The 23,338-nt window shown below is 38.7% G+C and overlaps 1 protein-coding gene across 1 annotated transcript in view; it reads left to right on the top strand.

Annotated features, from left to right (window-relative positions):
- The window catches only part of KCNQ1 (potassium voltage-gated channel subfamily Q member 1), a 343,495-nt gene that overhangs the window by 68,934 nt on the left and 251,223 nt on the right, over window positions 1-23,338 (top strand). The window contains 4 exon segments of the mRNA XM_035539221.2: window positions 13,689-13,815; window positions 15,504-15,582; window positions 16,575-16,671; window positions 17,320-17,460. Of these exon segments, the coding sequence (XP_035395114.2) occupies window positions 13,689-13,815; window positions 15,504-15,582; window positions 16,575-16,671; window positions 17,320-17,460 (444 nt within the window).

Raw genomic sequence — 23,338 nt, 5'->3', positions numbered from 1 at the left:
ATGGTTGAAATGTATCTCATATGGTCGCAGAGGTTTTTTAACACTTTAGCTGGTATTTGGAATATGGTACAACTATATTTCTGATGCCTGGATACATGCTGGCTTTTATTTATGTTTTGCTTTCAAGAAGAATGAATTCTTGATTTTGTGGCCTGGTACCTACACGTATCTTCGGTCTGTTCTAGGGAGTGTAAGGGTGTAATCTTCCCTCTTCAACAAATAGGTTTAACTGTGTTTATTTGTAATAGATTGTAGCTTGCTTCAAGGGTCAACCAATTGACTTGGATGGGAATGTTCAAGAGTAACATGATGTGCAGTTAGAAGAGGTGTCAGAAATCAGCTCCATATGATGCAGCATGGGCAGCTTAGTGTTAAAACCCCAAGCCGAAGTCTAATCTTGTGATCCAGATGAAACAAAATGTCAGAAGTATTCCTCCTGCCAAAACTCTGAATAGCTTCTTTTATCATCGAGTCCTATGATCATGTTGGCTCACAATCAGAGTTGCACAATGTACCGAGCAGCGGTAAGAGGTACAACCTGAGCAAAAGAGGAGCTTCTCAGCTCTCAAAGCCGAGTAAATACTTCAGTGGTGTTCCTTTGAGCTGGAGTTCTGACTCATCCTTGTATTTATTTTAACAGTAAAAAACAAGTTGAAGACGGGGGGGGGAAAATGCTTTCCCTGCTTTAAAGAGTAGAAAGAACTACAGAACAAGAAGTAAAGTTGAAAGGGACCCCTTGGATGTTTTTAAGGATCCAAAAGTAGTCTTTAATTGCTGCCAGAACTAATGTGGCTGGAATTTCCATGGAAAACATCAGTGCAGTAGCCAGTTAGCAAAACTTGGAGGAGGTATTTGTACACTAACTTGCAATAGACTTTTTTCCTTTCAAAGCTTGTTCACCTCACCCTACTCTTCATGTTAAAAAAACAAAAAACAAAAAAAAAACTATCCATGTTTAATACTATGCTTAAGATTTAAATAGTAAAACACAACTTCTTGTAGCAGTAATAAGAGTCGCACTATATTAACTACTCTGTATTGTGCTGAGAAGTGATTGCTTATTGTACAGTTGTCAGTTTGCTATCTTTCTAATTGAAGATATAATTCCCACGGCCCACAAATCATTTACAAGGTGCTCAAAACAGGGTTTTTGTAGCTTTTTTTAGGCTGATTTAGCACCCAAGATGAACACATTTCCTATCTTCCTAGCATGAAATAACCATTACTGTTACTCAAAAGGTGTGAAACCACAGACAGTATTTGTAGAGAGTTTATACCACTTCTTGAGTACTGCAAAGCATGCTATTTAAATATGTGCAACATTTTTGGCTTTAAAGTATGCAATTTGGGACAAGTCGTATGGTTCATGATAACAGAGTTCTCTGATGTAGCATCATAAGGGCAGATATCTCGTAAGGAAATCTCTATTGATGGACTCATTAATACATGCATTCATGTCATCAGCAATGGCTGAAGTGCAATAGCTTATAAATATGCAAATGCCCAGTTATGGGACCCAGCTGTACCATACTTTCATGTCTAGTAGGTTTCCTTTGGCCATATAGCTGATGAGGAAATGCACATTGTACACAAAACAGTCCCTTATGTGCTTTTCTAGTATACTGTAATTGTTTTTAATTACACCCTAAATAGTACTAGCAATTGACGCTTCTGTACAAAGTTAAATGTGCAGCATGTTATGTGTTCAGGAAAGGGGAAACATGAGGTTGTAATTAAAACCATTTTTAGCAGAGCTGGAAATAGAACCCAGCTCTGAGCATGGCACACCACTTGCCCTGTTCCCGAAGAAGGAGCTCACCAGATGGGTATGTTTGGTTCTGCTGCCATGTAAAACCTCCTTTCAGCAGAGGATTACAGGTCTCTGAGTGTTTTCCATATTTTAGCCACCTTTACTGATGCTTTCAGAAAACTGCAAAGCTGTCTGATTTGCAGTTTGAGTAGCCTCTTCCTCCTTTAATATCTGTAAGTTAGGCTAAAACCTTTGACATTCAATAATTTCTGGAAGCCTTGGCCGCTTGAGCTATTGCTCCTTGTGTAAAAACACTAAATAAAAAAAGTGTATCCCGAAGTCCTTATATGCTCTATTCTCTATTCATGTGTTAGTATTTGGTTGTTATGCATCAGGACTTTCTTTCTTTTTTTTTTTTTGGTCTTAGCCGTAGAAAAAGAGTTTAACCTGTAATTATTTACTTTGTGTACTGGTAAAATACTGTTTTAAAAGAACACTTACCAGTGGAAAGAACATTTTTTGCATTGTATTATTGCTGAGAGGTGATAGTGTTGCATATTTCACTTTGGCACATAGAGTGGTGGCTATTGGGTTAGCAATGACAATCACCGTCCTTGAATGCACCCTCTGGCTCAGTTTCTGTTAAGACAACAGGTACAAGTGTCTGTTCCCACTAGTTCCTCAATTGCTGAACGTTTATCTTTTTGGATGGCGTGAGCATCTTCAGTTCCGATGGGTAATCTTAGTTCTGTGGTTTTGCCGTAAGATCTTTGGTGTCCAGACTGAAGGTTTTCTGATACAATCCCATCTAACACAATGGGATCCTGAGAGGACTAAGCAGGGCAGATGTATTAAAAACAGCTTTTTGAAACACTGAGTACTGAAAACTGTGGGGAAGGTATGAAGGGAGGAAAGATTTTAAAAAAAAAAAAAAAAAAAAGGGCAATCTCTTGATAGTAATTGCTGTCAGAATTCATCTAGCTGCGGAGTAAGATTGGCATTCATTCACTTCATCACCTAATGTACCAGGAGAAACATTTGGATACTGGGCATTTCCAAAGATGTGTTTAGTTTAACTCCTGATTTAAACAACAGTAAATGTAAGGTCAAACAGAAGCCCCTACAACATCCAGCTGTTCCTAAAACAAATCATGAGTCCCCTGGAAGTATACCTCACATAAAGAACAGAGATGCCCCAAACTTTAGAAAACTGGGCACATTATTAATGCAATAATATGAAGTGCAGCTCCACTGCTACTAGTTGTGTGTTCTGAAATACTGATGCACTTAAAATGCATAATCAATGCTTCAGTTATGCTAATAAGTTGTGCGTTTTAAAGCAGGCTCTAAATTCATCCTGTGTTGCCCAGTGTTTCAGCACAGGAAGGGCTTTTCCTCTGTCTTTAAACCATGCTTCTTTTGCCCCTTTCTTTAAGCTGCATGCTTTTTTCCCTTTTCACCCTCCACAGGAGGATTCTTCTGGTTCGGTGGCGTTTGGTCACTGCAGCAGCTGCCGCTAGCCCATGTCCTGCGGCAGAGCCTTCAGTTTCTTCTTGCCATGCCCTAGGCCTTGCTTCCATAACGTCTCTCCTTCTCTCCTTTTCCAAACAGCTTTGGAGTACAGAGATACTGAATTCAGCCAAATATCACTTTTGTATTTTTTTTCTAAAATTAATTCCGTATAATGCCTATTAGTTTCCTGAGGTATTTGATGTCTTGAGGCTCGGACCAGCTGCCACTGAGAAGGCCGTGGCTTTTTTAAGATTTTTTTTTTTCTCCCAGCAATGAATAGTGCACTTGTCCTTTATTTGTAGAGGGTGCAGGGGAAAGGTGATAGTGAGTGAAGGGAGTTTCACAGAACTGGAGTTCTCCTTTCCTAACTTTGATTTCTGCAAAGAGCTGCCTCTGTTGCACGATTTGTTTATGTTGGACCCAAAACTGATAGAAACATGAATCCGAGTAAAAATATAAGTCTTTGCACATAACGGTAGCTTGGTTAATGGAGTATGCGACTTCAGAGAGATCTGGCTTATATCTTCATTTTGCAAATGTAAGTTTAGTTTGGTCCGTTTGGAACATTATCAAAGCTCTAGGGAGAGTTTGCACTGAATTAATCATGTGCTTTGGTTGGTATAAATTAACTTCCCATTTTGGTATGCTATAATCCTGATGCGCTGAATGATAGCCACAACTGTTTTATGCTCACTGATTGGAACGAGCACAGGAAATTGGCACGAGGAGGAAACTACTTGCCTTCAGTATGTGAAATGTATTTGCCACTCAGCTGAAACGCTGACTTGTTGCCTTCGATTAGGTTTATTTTGCATGTCAAATAATTCTTCTCTCCTCCTTCACAAATTTTAGAGGCAACTGTAAAATGCTGACTGAATGGGCTATGTACATATGGCATCTGAGAGGTTTTTTATTAGCTTAAACTAGCACATGTGTTTTCCTGTGAGGAGTATTAAGTGCCTGGACTACAGGTTTAGTGTGCGACTGTTTTTGCAGCTGTGTGGAAGAGCATGATGCGTATTCCCTGGAGCAGGCCTGGGAGAGAGCTCAAGTATGCTGAGGCAAACGCAGGTTGTGTTTACGTAAGTGTCAAACAGAAATACAGCACTTGAACTCTTATCAATGCTGAGCGTGATACTGGTGAATGAGCAGCGATTGCCCAGATGTGTAAAAGGAATGCTGGGCTTCTAATTGCGGAAAGTTTGCTTTCAGAACTCGACAGCCCTACCGCACAACACTGTCCTGCCAGCTGGGAAAAAATGAAGATTTTCTTTTTTTTTTCCTTCATTATCTGGAGGGGGTTGCAAACAGCAGTAGTCCATTTGAAATATACTCGTTACTAAACTGTTAATGAAGAATACAGTCATTGCTCAGACTGGAAATCTCAATTTGGGAGGGTGAATGTTGAAAGCATGTTGCTTCAAGAGAAAGTGTATTGGGAGCATGTGTGGAGGTAGAAGTAACCACAGTAGTGTACTGCTTTCAATGACCTACTGATTTTCTGGATATGCCTCACTTGCAGAACACACATTACATCCCAGAGTAGGTCCCACAAAGCCTAAAACCATGAAAAGGAGATGGAAGGGTTGAGTTGAAAATCCTGAAGCCAGACTGTACAACATGACCATAACTCCCTGCTTGAGTGTAGGGAAGGGCTGGGGAGGGAAGCATCCTTAACTTCACAAGACAGGTAAGAAATTAGAACTTCATCTTGAAAACGTTCCTTTTTGGTGTACTCTGTGCCATCTTTAGAAGGAGCAAATTGTCAAAAAAGCTCATAACGTAATCTGGGATTTAGATGTGGGACCCTCATTGTGTCACGGTGTTTATCCACAGAATGGTTTGTGGCAAAAGGTGGTGAGAGCAGTGGTTTTCTCTAATTGGGAACTGAGTGAAGGGCGACACGCAGTCTGCTCAAAGCTAAATGAGAAATCCGTAGCTGGATGGCAGATCGAGCCCTGATCTCCCCCACCTCTGCAGTCTTCCAGACTCCTGTCTAGCCGTGGAATTAAGCATTGCTACAGCTTGTGGAGGTGTTTTCTCTGCAGGGGCACTATCTAGAGCCCAAACACATGAAGAAATCTTAGTGGGTCAGAACGGTGAGGCTGTGGTTAAAGCTAAGAGATACTACACGTGGACGGCTGTCAGATTTGGAGGAGAGAGAGGTTCAAAGAACTGGTAGAGCAACACAGCTCAGGCTTACTGCAGTGTGTGAACATGGCCATCTTTGGACAACTGGTGACTGTACAGAAGGAGAGAGCAAACAAGGAAAATGGATTTCATTAAGACTTGTTTTCTTACAGTCCCTGTCTCACAAGTTTCTAGAGAGAGAAAAGTGTAGTTCCTAATTTTTATACTTCTTACAGCATATTTCTTTTTATGTTTTAAAAGTGCAGTTGATTCTACAGACACATTTTATTTACAGAATATATGTTAAAAATCACTAAAGTTTGAGCATAGAATCAAATGTGGCCATGATCTGAGAAAAAAAAGAAGTATTTTTTCAAGAGCAAGCATTAATTGATTTACTTTTATAGATAATTGAAAACTGAAGGTGTTTGAGTTTCTAGTTTCCCATCCTTGACAGCCCTTTTCCTTTTTCTTCTGTCCTTTTCTAATGAAATGGAAAAAGATGTGTAAGGAGGAAAAACAAATACAGAAAGCTTTAAGAGAGTTATTTTCTAGTTTTCAGAACCAGTGGAATAAAAATGTTTTTTCGTCAATCTTTCTAATTTGTTTTAAAAACATACTGTTGCTTCCTGGCTCTTACTTATCAGCATGGCCTCAAACAAAAATGTATGCCTGAAACTACTGGAATTTAAATGTTGCTGTTACCAAAGTTTTTATGCATAGCAGGTGACCACAGCCTGACCATTACATCTTGAAAATGCCAGCTACCCTTACCTTTCCTTTTAAGTAGACAAAATGGAGCTATTGCAGGCTAAGCCAGGCTGATAATGGCCAGATTCTTCCTTCTGTGTTGCTCTACTTTCTGGTAAGAAGTAATATGCAATATTTATTTTTCGCTCTGAAAGGACTAGTGTTGTAATAATGGTAGTGGCAGTCTGAGGTTGTAAGAAAAAGTCTGCTGGAGGACATGTTAGCTACTCTTGCCCTGTCATTTATAGTTTGAAAAAAAACCACAAGCAGGTGAGCTTTCATGCATACTGTCTTTTCAAGAGTACCCCAATGCATTCAGCATTAGCTGCGGAGTGAACATAATTATCAGCACACAACAAGATACTTGACAGGATGAAAATAATCTGCAAGGGGGAAAGTAGCCACTGTGTAAATAGTGTTAATATGAAAATTTCTCTGTAACACAAAAGTACAGACTCCATAACTTAGGCTGCTGCTTTAGTTTGCAGCAGTTTCTTTCTATTCCTATTAGCATGTTACATGTACTAACAATTGAGTGTGCATCTCTCTGAACTGTGTGTGTGTGTGCTTAAACTTAAGTAGGTGTACAGTTCTTTTGAATTCAAAGAGATATAAAATTAAGCATATGCTGTCCTGGATAGGAGCCAGAGCATATTTCTCTTTGAAGCAGAAGCTCTGATACGAATTTCTTCTAGAGACTCCTATGAACCATGATTAACAGGTTCATGAAATAAACAAAAAGCAAGTGTGTGTTTGTGGGTTTTTAATCAGTTTCGGACTGATTAGGATGTTAAAGCTTCCTTTCTGTTGCCAAATCCTGTGGGTTTAAGGTCTAGTTCTTGAGAGTATTTGGGGAGCGAGAACTCCATGTTAAAACAGGTATCATAAACTAATTGTGCAAGCCCAGCTTAATTTACTTTTGCAAATTCCTGGTGGATATCATCAGCAACCAAGTTCTCAAGCTGAAGACTGCGTTATGAAGAGGCTTGTGCAGGGATGATGGTGTGGAAAGTTACTCTAATACACCAGTGCTCTGAGACCATGCTTTAATGTGCAAAATTATACCACCGACATCTGAGGCTTTTTGTAGTCAGTGGAAAAATTTCTCCTGCCTTCGTTTGGATTTGGCTGAAACCTCCAGTGAGAAGAGAGCTAAGGAAATCAATTAAAGACTTTTTAAATGCACCTAAGGGAGTTAGGTGCCCAAGTCCTATTGAAATTCAATAGGATTTAGTTGCTTGGAGCCCTTGGAAAATCTCAACCTAAAATTGCAGGCCTGCAGTATTCTTTATTGCTCCCAATGCTATTGTTGTGTGCTCTCAGCACTGATTAAGGGAAAATAGAAAAGCTTCAGCACAGTCAGCTCTTCTAACTTCGTCTCGTACTAAGCTTCCCGTCTTCAAAACATGAACACTTACGTAAATATTATTTCATCTTAATTAAAAGCATTAATAAGGGAACTTTAATGATGCCCAATAACTTCTTAGGCTTAATTATAGGCCTCTGAAGATAGAAATGTGATACTAATACCAAGTTCTTTTTGTTTTCCATTGCCTGTTTAATCCTTTGGTGACAAATATGCTAGATAAAGAATTTTAGCAAATGACCATAAGTTTTTTGAAGGGAAGATAAAAGCTCAGCATGAGACATAATATTCAGCTTTAAATGCATTGTGTTTTAAAACTTATTATTGCTTTTAACTTGAATACGCACAACTTTTTTTTTTTTTTTTTTTTAAGATCTCTGAAAGCGAGAAGACTAAGTAGGGAAGATAATCCATAGTCTTAAATAGCACTTTTGGCACTTGCTATTGCTCAGTAAGTGCATATGTATATGAAAAACTATTTACCTTTTTATTTTTGACCTGTACTTCATTAAGTTGGGATTTTTACTGTATTGAGTTTGGTGTCTGTCTTTGTCTGTTTGCCTAGGCCATCTGATTTGGCTGTTCTGTGTATCTTAGAAAACACAGTACAGCTTTCAGGAAGAAATCCTGCCTTTCTCAAGAGAACAAAGAGGGGCCTCTCTATATAAAGCGAGTGAGATTAGAAGAAACAGTTGCCTTCAGTGCTGTAAATTTGCATACCCTGCTCAGGCTATGCACAAGTGCTGTCGGAAGCATTTTGCAAGCCCCGATGTGTCAGGTGAGCAGCGAGCTGTAAACTGGACTCCAGCTCTCTCCGCATGAACGTGCAGCCTGCAGTGGTGCTGGTTTTGTGAGTGTAAATGCGACCTATCACTCTACACAAGAGACGGGTTCCTGCTTTTTTGGCCCCTCGTTGGCTGTAGAGGATACGCTACAGCCCTGTTTGTAAAGATGTTGTGCCTGTTTCTCTGTTGTGCAATCCAGCTCCCAGGATTCTACAGCCTGTGGCCGACATCAAGTGCTGTTTGTCGCTTTTCATTAGCATCAGCAGATCTATTGTCCCTTCTTTTGGATCCTTCAGAAATATCCTTGTCAAGAGTTGTGAACAAAATGTTTTCTAGTATCCCTGTTCTGCTCCTGCTGCCACAGATTGAGAGGAGGTTACCAGACCTCCTCTCTTGGCACAGCAGCTTAGCAGAGAGCTTCCATGGCCTTGTCTTAGAAATAGATAGCAGTGCAAGTTTGGCCACAGGAGTCTTATAGCTGAGGTATGCTGGTTGGCATGTAATGCCTTTAAAGCTATGGGAGAACTTACTCCATCTGTGATAGTTTATGACCAGGTACAGCTTTGAGGTCTACAGGCTGGGCATCAGGCTATGTATGCTCCAAGCAGGTGCTTTCTCAGCCTCCAGATAATTTCCTTAGCTGTTAAATAGCTGTTATGGTGTCCTGCTCTGTTCTATGTCAGGTTTTGTTTTGTTTCATTTTGTTTGTTCAAGCTATTAATCTAGATGTTTAAAAACAACGAAAGCTCAAATCTGCTTTGTTTTCTTCAGCTAAATTTAGGGACTCTGCCCTTCTTTTTCAAATTGCTCCTGTACTTCATCTCAGTGTGGATGTTGGATGCCTCTTAATGTTGAATTGTACCTCTTCCTCTCTAAGTGGGCTGGGGACAGCAGAGAAAAAGCTTTTCAAGATATTTCAGATGCTCATTTTTCTAATACACAGAAAGCCTTGTTTGCTCTAAACAAGGCTGGTGCTTTTAATAGGTCTGACTCTCCAGGCACACAGCTGAAGTCCAATCACTTCATCAGTTAAGTTAGTCTTCTTCGTAAATAGCTTTTTCCTATTGTCCTCTGATGGAAAGGACTTTGTTGTTTGTTTCTGACGTTCAGCAGGGTGATGGTTAAACTGTCCTTGCCCACAGCAGGGTACACTTTTGCAGTGTAAGTCAAACCTAATACATCAAGGCTGGTCTCTGAGTCCTTCTCTGTGTTCCTGGTGTGAGCTTATTATGAAACCATGATTATTCCATGGGAACTGTGAAGCCAAAACTGTGGAAGTGAGTAGTGAGACACACTGAAAATCTTTTGTGAGTTTCCCAAACTAGATCCCCCCCTACATACACTGCTGCACCAATGCACCAGGGAGAACACAAGCTCCATTGCTGGTCATTAGGAGAAATATTTTGGTCCCTGGCATCTGGTGGTTGGCTACCTGGAGGTCTGTTTAGTTTCACCAAGCACTGTACCACAGTGGGAATGCCCAAGGCTTGTTACACCAGTCCTGTCAAGCTGTCCTGCACAGGGACTGTTCCTCATAGTTGAAAGTGGGATGATGTGTTTATTGGGGTAAGTTGCACACAGCTGGAGAGTTGCAGACACTGACAGTGTTCTTCAAGAAAAGCTGTCTCCATGTGTACCTTGTGCTCATCTTCTCTACCTTCCCATCCAGGGCTCACCTGGTATTTGGCTGTGATGGGATGATGTGGCTGAGAAGGAACGAAGCACATGTCTGTGGGCTGAGCCAGAGGGATGGCAGAAGTGAGGGTGTCATGTATAAATCAATGATTAAAAGGAAAAAAAGTCTCTTGGCTCCAGTATGCCCACGGTGTGAAGGGACATGACTTTCACATCTCAGAGTGCTCTTTCTGTCACGTTGGTATAATAATCTTTTTTTTTTAATCTCAGTATGATGCTTCAGCTCTCACCTTGTAGAAAGGAAATCAGAATTAAGTTGTAAAGGGTTGAGTGGGTCCTCGCACAGTGCCATTCTTGTGTTTGTGTGTGTTATTTTAAGCAAGAAAACTTTTCTCCTGAGCTTTAATCCCCACCCCCACCAGTGTTCTGCAGGCAATTATTTTCTGTGTATTTTAATTTTTGCCTTGTGCTGAATGTTGCTTTGTTTCTTATTTCACTCATTCTTTACATCCTTCTTGTCTGCTCACTGCTTTATCCTGCCATTTTCCTATGCCAGCCTCTGTTTTGTTCCAGGTCTTCATGAAGCCATATTTCATTCTAGTTGATTGATTGTGAGAAGCACAAAAACTTTTATCTGGTGCACTTGGTAGGTATGTGTTAAGTGGGCAGTTAGGAGAAAGTATCTAAGAAACAGTGAGTGCCCCAAATTCATCTGCAGAGCAACTCAGATATGCTGAGATTCTCAGGTGCGAGGCTTTGCTGCTCTCTGCCAGTGTAACTCTCCTATTAAACTGAATTGGCCCTAATTAGCACTGGCATAAATGAACTAAGGATCAGGTTGCCATTCTTCAAGTTAATGTAAAGCTTCACATTAAGCTGCTAGATAGGGAAAGTAGGAAATATCTTGGTAGTTCAGGAAAGTGTAATTTTCTAATCCGTTTTTTCTTTGTCTGCAAGTTTCTGGCTGCTAATATAAATGTGTACTGACAAGAAATTCATCAGCCTCCTCCACCCCCATGGGATTACTTATTGGACTTATGCAATGCAAGATATTAAAAACACTTTTGTCTGTCACACAGCCACGGGCAGGGGAGGGGGAATTTGCCAGTTGCTAATGGATACCTGGCTTTTTTGTGTATGACCATGAAGAACAGCTTGTGCACTTTCACCCCTGATGTTCCCTGAATAACTTGGGTCTCATTTAGGTCAATAAGCCTTTATCAAAACGTCAGGAGTGAAAAATGTGTCTTGGTGTAAGCCGACTGGTCATTCCCTCCAGTCACTGGAGTCTATAGAACAATCAATGTTCTCTAAGCTTGTCTGCGTGTCATGCAAAGAACTGGATGACAGTAACCATTGACTGCATGTCTGTTGCATTGTCTTTGGGACAGCCCACATTTGCATACTTGCCAGTGTTCTTGTTAGCCAATGAACCATGGAGGGGCTTTAAAAAACATACACACACAGCTTCGATGCAAATTTGCTATGCAGAGAATACATGCTTCTTTAAAACACAAGCCAGGCTTTCAGTTTTTACCTTCTTGCTATAAAAATGAAACTGTGATCCTGCCAAGCCCATGGTTTCTGGTCAGAGTGCTGACTTGCTTTATTGTGCTAAAACATTAAATTTACTGTGGGTTTGTCTTTTCCTACCAGAATTCTTGTTGTTTTATTTCTGGCAATCTTTTGGGGTATCTGAAGAGTATTGTCTGTGCTAATGCATATGATGTGAGGCCATACACCCATTCCTCCAATTAATTATTTTGAATGAAGGACACTTCTTGCTCCCTGTGCAGTCGCTATTGTCTTTTGTTAAGGGAGTTTCTTTTAGTACTGATGAAAGAAGATGCATTAGTTTTCTGCATATTGAAGTGTTCTTATTGGAGCTCGTTGACTCTATCTTAGAAATGAATACAATCCCCTGATTGGCAAGGACAGCCTCTGATGCTTTGTTTTATAATAACAGTTTAATGGAACCTTGTGTAGTTAGGTCTTAATTTAATGCAGGTTCTTAAATATCTTTAAGTGGAATTAGACAAAGAAGAATTTTGCTGCATTTGAAGCTGCTGCCTTAACACACAGTCCTTCCTTAAAGTGCCTGCTGCAGAGGCTGTTTTTTTTATTTTTATTTTTTTAGATTTATGACTTTAGCTCTGACTTTATTGAAAAAAATATTTAATAATACTCTAAATGAGTTATTGACAAGTGAAGGTTTCTGACGGATCCTTTCGGCACCAAACTGTAGAAGGGATTCTTGGCTGGGTCAAAGGGTACGAGCTTTACATTTATGACAACCAACAGTCTGAACAGTTTCATTATATGCTGAAAATGTAATTGGAATACAGTATAACTGATTGAGATGCTGTTCTGCTGCATCTGACATCTTGCAGAGATTGAGATTTTCAAAACCAAGGAAGACGGTCCTGGCTAGCATCTTCCTAAATTTGTGTCACAGACACAACTTCAGACACAAACTTCAACACTGTAGTGCCCTGAGATGAGCAGGTTATGCCAGCAGAAGACTGGAGTTTTAGGTCCACTGAAAGAATATAGTGAGGTCTATTGGTGCGTGGCAATTTTTTCCCCTTTTCTTACTGCTTACAGGCCTGTTATTTTACTGACTGTTCAGGGCAACGTCCCATGCGTTTTTGAAGCAGATGATATGACTCCCATTGGTGTTGTCTGGGCTAGGGTTGCATCTTAGGTGTTTCAGTTAATTTAGAAATTCATAGGTACCTTGAGTCCCATTTGCCAATTGGATATTATGGAAAAACAGCGGTGACCAGTGCAGAAGTAGGGGAGACTGGGTAGAATGTTCAGCATCTCTGCTCTCGCTCTTTATATTAAATCACTCTCTGTAATAAGCAGCTCCTTCTCTTTATCTGCATTATCCTATACAGCTGTGATACCTAACGTGGTTTCTTATCTTTACTCTTTCTGACCAGTAATAATGTGACCAGTTATTAACTGAGTTTGCAGATGAGGAAGTGTTGCAGCTCCTTGGCTTTGGGGAAACTATGCTGAATGGTCAGCCACTGAATGGTCAGCCACTCTAGAAAAGCCAGGTTTATCTGCACGTGAAGTGCCAAGTACAATATAAGTGTACCTCTGTGTATCAACGAGAGTGTCAGATGTCTTTGACATTTGTGGCTTTGTATGCATTTCCAAAGTCATACCTTGTTGTTAGTCTGTGGTTAACACCGAGCTCAACAGCAGCACTTCAGGACTAGACTTCTGTTTCTAACTGTCGACAAGAAGGTGGAAGGGGTGCCTGTTGTCTTACTGTGAGGGCACCAGAAATGTTACTTTCATCCACATGAGATTAAAAGAAGACTGAAAGTATAAGTAAATGTGTGGTTAAGTTGATATGGTCAGTGGAATGTGAAGCACACCTCTTCCCAAATTGAAATACACTAGGAAAATACTCATCTTCTGCATACAGACTGTGCTTGTTTTCTTTGGCTCAGTAAGGGAACCTTTTGTTTGAGTAGAGAGACCAAGTGAATTGTACAGATTGTTTTCAGTTCTCGCACATGTAGATGAGCCAAACTGCATGCAATTAAAGTATTTAAACTTGCTCTTAATTTCTTATTTCTTTGTTTGCCACTTTTACTGTGTTACTTTAAATGATTTTGGTAGGGTTGATAGTTTTTTAACTTCCAGATTTTATATTTTATTTCTGCATTTCTAATAGATTCTGAAAAAAAGATGAAAGACATAAAATAGAAAATTAATCTGGTTCCCTGTCTGTTTCTTTTAGGAAATTGTATTAGTGGTATTCTTTGGAACAGAATACGTGGTTCGGTTATGGTCAGCAGGATGCCGCAGTAAATATGTCGGAATATGGGGAAGGCTCCGTTTTGCTAGGAAGCCTATTTCAATCATTGGTGAGTACAAACAGCTCGCAAAGTTGATGTAAACACCAGGTAAAAGTCATCCTTGAAAGTTCTGAAAAACGAAATTTCTATAGCAATTGAAGCAAAGATTAAGCAAGAGCTCTTGTCATTAGTATTAGCATAGACCTAAAGAATCCATGGCACTTGTTTGGGGGGGGTGGGAAATGTAGCTTGGTTTGTTTTTCCAGAAGAGCAGAGTGTTTTCTTTTCACAAGTGATCTGAAGCTTTGCTAGAAATAAGTCTTGCCCGTAATCCTGTCCCCTGTGACCTTGGGGTCCCAGACACTTATAATAGCTAAACTTTATTTCTTTTAAAGATGACTGAAAGCTTTTTTTTTTTTTTTTAAGCAGTCACTTTAATATTTTAATGAGTTTGTTTTGGATTCTAACTGAACTACACACTGCTTGGTGGAGCATGATAGATACACTGTAATTACTTTGTGTATTTATTGAATCAAAAACTGGTTTTCAGAGTGATGCCTTTGGAATCAGGCACCTGACTCCCCTTGATATTCACTGCAGTTGGTTTCCTAACTGACTTCAGTCATTGTAGAAATTATATCCAAGAATTTAAAAAATCTAGATATGTCAAAACTCTATTTTTTTTTTTAGAAAGCTTGTCCTGCATTTAATAATTTCACCGAAAGAAACACAATAATCCAAAACCATACGGTATTTTTTTAACCAATGTTGAGAGAGCTATTTGAAGACCCTTGCCCTGGAGCACTCAAAATATAAATAGAATAAACAAATCAAGTTCTGGAAGGGGGGTATTGTTACAGAAGCACAGTAATCCTTGTTCTGTGACACAGTTTTTTCCACTACTCAGAAACACTATTTGTTGAATAGAGGATATAGTTTTCCTAAACAATCTGCAAGTTTTTGGAATGTAAATTACAAAATTTTGTGCCTGGATATTTATTATTACAATCATAAAATAGTTTCATTTCTCTCTGTATGTGCATAAACAACTGCATCTCAGGTGTGACTGCAACTATAAAATGGCTTTGACCACATCTTTGCACTCTGTTCGCCAATCCATTTCTCTTGAGATGCAGCACAGCAGAGGTTCTGAAACAGCGTCAGATTTATTTCAGCTTGGGAAGCAGAACAAAGTTCACTTTTCCCTGATATGTATCAAGAACTATTTTGTTTTCCAAAATATGGAATTGTTTTCCAAAATTAACTAGGCATGAGGCAGACAGATTTAGTATACAGTCCTAAGGCAATGAATGACTTAAAGTAAACTAGACACACACGAATTCTAATTTTTCTCTATCCTTCAGCCCTGGAGAGATTAAATAATGGTAAGTCAGTTGTCTGATAAATTAAATAAAAGCCAAAAACTCTGTCAATTAATAAAAGTCTGTAAAACAGCAGAGCAAATAAGAAATCCAGCTAAAAAGTTATCCAGACTGCTGAGGCTGTTTTCTAGTAACTCATATCACTCATCTAGAATGTGGTCACCTCAGACCCATCCCAGTAAAACCTTTCTCTTATATCATACAATTATATTTTCTTTATATGTTACAGCAGAGATATCTTGTTATGTAACTGGAAAAATTTGGGGTCACTGTTCAAAGTGTTAAAGTAATATTGGCTATGGTTCTAGTAACAGCCTTGCGGAAGTATTGCAAGATGCTAATAACTAATTTTGTCAATTGACTTTTATTTTCCAGATTTAATTGTAGTTGTTGCTTCCATGATAGTTCTGTGTGTGGGCTCTAAAGGTCAAGTCTTTGCAACCTCAGCTATCAGGTAATTATATGCAATAAAAGAAAATAATGCTGTCAGTTTGAATAGGGTAGCTTTTTTTCTTTGTTTACCTCCTGGTGAAAAACAGTCTTTCCTCTGACATTCATGTAACAGAGCAGATCACCAATCACATATGGGTGTGAAATAATAATCCCATGAAGTATAGTGAAAATAAAAATTTGAGTGTGTTGTCTGGTCATAATTTTCTTAGCTCTAGTAATGGATTTATGGTTGATGGGGGTAGAGGTGCACATATAGGTACCCATCCTCTCCCATCCACCTACATGGGTTCTATCCAAATCCTGTTTTAGTTTCTTGGCTCAGTTTTACAGCAACTGTCTTTCACACTTTGTCTCTGACCTCTTTAAGCTGCTGCTTCATAAAAGGCGTGGGGTTAGTGGTTGTGAGTTCCTGATGGACTGAATCCACCTTGTACTCAGGAGGGTCACACCACTTGGTTTTCCTGAATGAGAAAGTACAGGGCAGTGTACTGTGCTCTGTGCGCTAGCTGCAACAGTGCTCTAGGGCTGCAGTGACTCTTGTAAAAATAAAATTAAAAAAAAAAATAAATATATATATATATATATATTGTTGGACTGTCAAGTTCAAATTGGCCATGATACGCCTAAAAGGAAAGGATCTGTAGTTAGCTGTTTCTGTATATTGTTCCCCATCCTGGTAAGCAAGTCAAATATAAACTGATGAATGACTTCTAGAGCATTCACAGTTTGTGTCCAAAATCCTGAATTCTTGAGTCACCCTTACCAGTCATGTATACAGAGTCTGCCTCCTCCTTTGCAACCTTCCTGAGCTGTCTTCATAACAAATGATGAAAGATGAGTGAATGCAGTGAGAAGAGACAAGCTGCTAGGTCTACCATAAAATACTATGCATTTCCCTCAAAATGGTCCTTTGAAGACACAGACTTCCCCTCTCCACCTCTGTTTTTCTCGTGTATTCTTAGCCTCTTTATTAATTTAAAAAATGTGTTCCAGGGGCATCCGTTTCCTGCAGATTTTACGAATGCTGCATGTTGACCGTCAGGGTGGTACATGGAGGCTTCTGGGATCAGTCGTGTTCATACACAGACAAGTAAGTTTGAGTACTCAAAAATGGCACAATAATCGATGCAATTCATTTAACAGTAGTTTAAGTCCTTATATTCAGAACAGTGTGTTTGCAGATGTATTGATGATGTCAAATATATTTAATGTGGAAACAGGCAGTCATTTATTTTATCCAAGTGTGGTGGTTCTGCCCTGTTCAGGGGACAAAAAGTTCCTAAAAGATTAAAAATGTTCACCTGCACTTTGCCCAACTTTTGACTTGTTGTTGCATTTAACCACAGGAATGAGATTTCTAAAAGGGAATCTGAACATTTCTAAAAATTATGCATCTTTTTCCCAAAGTTGTTTTGAATATGGCAGCATTTGAAAAGTTTATCCAACGAATTTTTGATGACCAAAAAGTTAATGTGTCACACTTACAAGTGAGGAACACGTGGTTGTATTAGGTTCTCTATCCGAAATGTTCATGCTGAACTAAGTCAATAGCTACTGTGTAAATTCTTTCACCACTGAGCTCAGTGGATGCTAACTTACAGCCAACAGTTGGTGTCAGTGTTTAGAAGTTGCTGAAATTACATTCTTCTGTTGCAGTTATCTTTTAAAAAATGTCAGTGATAGGTAACTTTTATGTCTCAGCAATATTGTAATGCTGTTATTTTGATCCCGTTTGCAGGAACTGATAACTACACTCTACATTGGATTTCTGGGCCTGATTTTTTCCTCTTATTTTGTGTACCTGGCTGAAAAAGATGCTGTAAATGATTCTGGAGAAACAGAGTTTGGCAGCTATGCGGATGCCCTGTGGTGGGGAGTGGTAAGTACGGCAAGTTCACATGTACTGAAAGTAGTTAACACCCTCAAATATGGAGTATAGTTCAAGCAGGCATGGAGTGAGAACAGCACTTTGAAATGTCCTTTTATTGCAACGGTGAACGTTCTGGTTTTGTAATTCTGTAAAACTAAGAAAATAGTATAGAAGATCAGTGGTTTTATTTGATGTTTATAGTCTTATGCAATCCCAAGTGATCAAGTTATGTATACCAGATACAGAAATATCTATTCTTATTTCTTTAACCTGTCTTCCCTTCTGTTATAGTGATTTATTTCTTGCTACTTTTTTCATGGTAGGGTTCAACCTTCTAGTATGGTAAGTCTTTCTAAATCAGGGCTATCTTTGCTGTTTTTTTTTTTTTTAACGGTTATCTATGATTTGCAATTCAGCATGACTAATTCCAGGACAAGGAGTATCTGAGATACTTAAGACTGTTTTGAAGTGATTATATTGCTTTGGAACCAACTTGGTATCTTTCTGTGGCGTTTCTCTGCACTATGTTGACATACCACTACTATTTTAGTAAGCATTTTAATTTTGTTGCTTCTGCTAGTAACAATTCCCTCTTTCTTTTCTCGCATGATATGCAAATACTATATTGGCTGCTTTGTTCCGGGATTTCCCATCTGTAATCGTTTCCCTTTCCTCATCCTCTTAAGGTTCAAAGAAAGGTATCTTTTTGTAAGTTGTTTTTCCTTATCGTTAGCATTCAAACAATGGCTTGTTTTTATCTGTTATAATTGGCTTAATAAAATGAACTGTCATCATTAAGTGCTACAGATATTTTAAAATGCATCAGCATCACTAATAATTCCGTGCTTGCATTTTCAAAACATGCTGATCTTCTTAAGTCTTCTTTGGCTGTTTAAAATCAAAATGAACTGATTTCTTTCATTAAAAATGAGACTACTGTGTCTCATGTACAAGTACAGGACTAGTACCTCTGTTTCACCAATAGAACATACCTTCTTGAGAAATATTTTTGATAAACCTCTGCATGTGTGTGCTTATATTGTCTTCTCTTTACAAACAGTACCACACACTATTTCAGGAAGGGAAGATCTATTCATGAGCAAGTCTATTGCAGGTCTCTTGGTGCTGAAATTCATATACAGCATTGTATGGATCTGATGTTTTGTGTAGGTTGCTACTAAGATCTGCTGCAGAATTCTGTTCTCTTTCGTTCTGCTGTGATTAAATACAGCCCCTTTTAGGATCAGAAAACTTACTTTGTAGCACAACGAAGCGGTTAATGACAAGTAGCTTCTTCAAAGCTTTCATGTCATCACGGTGTTTTCATTTTTCAGTACAGGGGACAGATGACTCAGTAATTAACAGTGGCAGATGTAGCTGCATTTAAAAACACATGCTGTCATTGGCATTAGCATTAAAAATTGAATATGTGACAGACCAGATTGGCTTACAGAAAATACAGTAAAGCCTTCTATAAAAGCAATGAGATCAGCCAGGATATTGAAATATTCTTCTTTCAGGGAATTGCTGCTCAATAGGTGTGCCAATTATTTTGTCTTTCTAGTTACAATCAACTAAATTAGTCAACAGATTTTATTATGGTCATATTCTTCCTCTGTTATAACTTATTATATTGCAGGATGCCATTTGGACTGTGGTATTGTACTCAGTGAGTCCCTAAAGTAACTTGTTTAGTATTAAAAATAGAATTTAGTGTCCTTTTTCTGCTCTTAATGTAGGTGCTGTACTTCTGCTTACTGCTGAAAGGATTTAGCAAAACAAAGCTGAAATGAATTCAGTTCCATCCATTTTTGGTGTTTTGATACCATAGTAGTCTTCATGCTTTCTTTTAGGGTAAAGCTCTATTAAGGTTAGGTCAGTATCAGGGAGGTCAGTAAGTTTCAGGATGCTCCCTAATGAGGTTCTCAAACTCATTAAAAACAAAAAGAACTTTGAACTGTTCTTAAAAGTTTCTATTATGCTTTAGTCAAAATTTTCAGAATGGCTTAAGCACCACAAATTCTACTCACTGAAAACCTGTCTCAGTCTGTTTTGAATTGGTTATTGGTTAGTGGTAATTCTCAATTCCTGTCTCAAAGACCTCCACAGATACATGATCTCTGGCATATAGTTGATCTCACTTCTCAAAAAGTGCCCTAGTACTGACTTACCTTAGGTAGCAGAGAACACTTCTAAGGAAAAAGTACTTGATACTGTTTTCACGCCCCACTTTTTTTACTCTACAACATTGCACTTTTTTTTAGTTGTCTCAGCGTATGGCTGCCCTGCTAAAAAATGGCAATGGAATATGTGGCATAGTATAACATAGACCATCTGAAAGGTCTGTGTTACCACAACTAAATTGCGTCTGGAACTGGGTACTTTTCTATTGCTTTGCTTTGCTGACTATAGGCATACCCATAGGGTGCATAACTTTTAATTAAATGTTCTTCATTGTCATTGTTGTTATTTATAAATCTATATTGCTGTTCCATTTCCATATGTAAAATGGCCTCCTGGGCTTTATTTGAGTTTCCTTGAGTACTCCAGGCTGTAGCTATTAGCCAGTTCGTGGGCTTCTTGGAAAACCCTGAGGTTACCTTGTGGCATAGAGTAAAGATGTCTGTATTACTGCCACTTTTAAATGCAGAATATGTTGTATAAACAATTATGCCAATGGCTGCCTGTCTGTATGTCTTTTAAAAGACAAAGGTATTATTTGCAAATAAAGTACAAGTAACATGATCTATCTTTCAACTACCCTGTACAAGTATTCAAATTTACTCTGGTTATGTTGTCCTTCCTGTCTAGGCTTACAGTTTTTAAGACCTACTGTAGGTTCTGGACAATAAAAGCAAGAATTGGAAAAAAAAAAAAAAAAAAAAAAAAAGTGAAATGCCCTTACCTAGACTGTCAAAGATGATCTCCAACAGGAAGTGTTACTGGCTCATTGTCTCCATTATTTATTTATTTTCTTTCTTCCTTGAGCATTAATTCTGTCATGCCTCAGGCAGATGGAGCGGAGCTCTCCTTTTGGTATCCATTAAGTGATACACAATTTCCAACCTTCACATCTGAACAAACATCCTTCAGGAAAACCATTATGTGGATTGTGCTAATGGCCTCTTTGATCATGAGTGCTATTTGCTACAAGCGATTATTGAATATAGCCGTGCGTGGATATTGCACTATGCCCATTCCATTGGACTGGATTGAGCTCTAGGCTGCAAGTATGAGCTTTAACTAAAGAGTTTCTTGTTCCTTTAATTCAGAGATATGTGCTTTCTCACCAAGGACTGAATTCAACAAAACATTGACAAGTTTGCTTGCTTCTAAGCATACATAAAACCCTATTCCTGTTTAAAAGTCTATCAACATGTTCTTAATTTAAATTGAAAATCAAAATTGTTCAAAAGCTATGATGAAAAGTTGTAGAAAATGCCACTTGAAATTAAGCATGTGTTGTAAGAACAAGTTTAATTTATAATAGTTGAACATAAATACTGAAAAGTTGCCGCCTAAAGGGGGGGGAGGGTGTTAGAACCTTCTCCCCCCAATTAAAAAAAAGCTGTTGAGTATTGCACAGTGACTTGAATGTTGGACAGAAAGACACTTCAATTTTATCCTTTTTGTGCTTTACAAGTCAAGACCACCAACTATAATAGGCCTATTATATTCTTTTTCTTCTAATTTTTGGGTTGAAGTGGTGGTGTTTATGTAGAATTTGTGGAACTCTTCTCATCACTGAGCTTTAATTGCTCCATGAGTAATTCCAAATACATTTTGTTCTAAATTAATAAAGATCTGTGGGGTAGATGTGGATCTCTTAAACTTCTTACTTGCAAAGTTCAGATGTAGATATTCTTACAGATAAAGAATACTCTCAAAACATTTTTTCTTAATTCCCAAAGCCTTAAACTTCTATCAAATGTACCAAGGAGCTAGAAAACAAAAATCCCTTCTGTAAGAATCCAAAAAGTTTAAAGAGAATTGTCTTCTATTTGATGAAACAAAAGTAAATTATTTCTTAAAACAAAAATAAAAAAATTATGCCAGGACCTGGAAAAAATATAAATAAGGAATTTAGCTTTCAGTTAAAATTCAAAAACAAGTACAGAATGTGGTCCTGTTGAAATAAGTCTCTAGGAGGCTGAAATTAAGTTGGCTGTGATTTCTTCTCTCATGTCTGGAAATATCCTCATAGGAAAGCATATGAAAAGTTCCCTACAAAAATATTTGGCTATCTTGAATATGCTTTAAGTGTTCTTTTTCTTGTCGTACCTAAATAATGCTCTTTCTTTTTCTTATACTTACTGTGTTTTGTGAGGTATAATAATAATAGTACCAACAGAGAGTGGAAAAAAACTGTGGAGTTTCCATAAACAGTTCAGAGCTTGCAGTCGGTTTGTCTGCGTACATCAATAACTTTCCCTAGCACATCCCTTATCATGTCTGAGACGACTTGCTGCGTTGTTTTCTGATGCTTTTTGTGCAGAAACAGTCTCTTGTGCAAGCTCTGGCTGACAGAAACCCTTTACTGTAGATCAGAGAAGTATGTATGCTCAAGCAGGTGAGAGCAAATCCTGTAGGCAGAGCTGGCTGTTCACTTTGCACGCTGACTGCTGGTGGCCAGCAGACCTCCTGCTATTCCCCCTTCATCTGATGAGTGAGCAGAGGGGGGCTGGCATCCTGCAGCATCCCACAGAAAGGGAATGGGTATCACTGTACTGTAAAATCTAAACAACTGGCAGTGGATTATCAGGCTAGGGTGCAACTGTCAGGCTAGGATAGAAAGCTGCCGGATCTCCTATGAGTTTTACTGCTTGTGTGTGTAACTATAGGTTTACTACTGTGTTCAAGTCTAAAATTGTCCATTAATTCCAAGTGAAAGCTATCAAAATGCTTTTGTAATGTGTTGTCACTGTATAATTATCTTCTGTAAATAATTTTGATGCACAAATAACAATCTTCTTGGAGGTTTTAAGTCTTTTTGCTAGATAGTTTTCCTACTTTAGTTACCTTTGTGATGAGGTGGTAAGGAGTGATTGTAGGGGGAAGTAAAATAAAAAGTTGTTCAGATAAGCCCTGACTATTCACTAATAATGAACAATTCTCTTTTGTTTTGATGCAATAAAGTTTGCCCTATGTCTCGTTGTCCTTGAGAACTGCTGCCAGGGTGATTGGGATGAATAGCCTATTTTACAAGAGGGAGTGGAAACAGCTTTTGTTTGTGAGGCACAACACTGAGAATGGGATCCTGCGGCATTTGGAGCATGCTGTGTCGCAGGTGTGCGTACTGCAGGAGCTGGGCAACAGAAGTGTGGAGGGGAATAAACTGAGATCATGAAACAGTGCAACAAAAAAACGTGGTTGGAAACCCAGCTTTCAGAAATGAAGATAGGAACCTACAAGAATGTCTGTCACTGTCAGAACCTGTTCCAGGTTCTGTTCCAGAACCTGCCAATAGGAACTGTGGGGGGAAGGCTAATTAATTTCTGAAGGGGGCTGTATTTTCAGGAGTTAATGAATGAAATGGCATAATATGTCTAACTTGAACTAGCCAGAAACTAAGAATACCAACCAGAAAAAAAAAAAAAAGAAAAAAAAAAACCGCCTTACTAAGTTGGTTAAAGCTATAGGCTCTTTTTTTTTTTATCTTTTTTTTTCAGTGCACAGAAGTGACTTTGCAAATTTTAGGTGAGTTTAACTAACTTTTCCCAATAAGATCTCACAAGTGGAGATGTTTAGTTTGGGCCACCGTTTGGTTAGGAGGCTTAGAGTGGCCAGTAGATTTAGAGCTGATTTTGACGGCTGAAAATGCCACCTTTAAGGGGGTATTAGACTAGGCTCCCCAAGTGATGGCGGGGCAGCACTGAAGATCTGTTAT

Source organism: Cygnus atratus, chromosome 5 (genome assembly GCF_013377495.2).
Source record: "Cygnus atratus isolate AKBS03 ecotype Queensland, Australia chromosome 5, CAtr_DNAZoo_HiC_assembly, whole genome shotgun sequence".
NCBI lineage: Eukaryota > Metazoa > Chordata > Aves > Anseriformes > Anatidae > Cygnus > Cygnus atratus.
The sequence above is the reverse complement of the archived record's forward strand: the minus strand, read 5'-3'. Positions and strand labels throughout refer to the sequence as shown.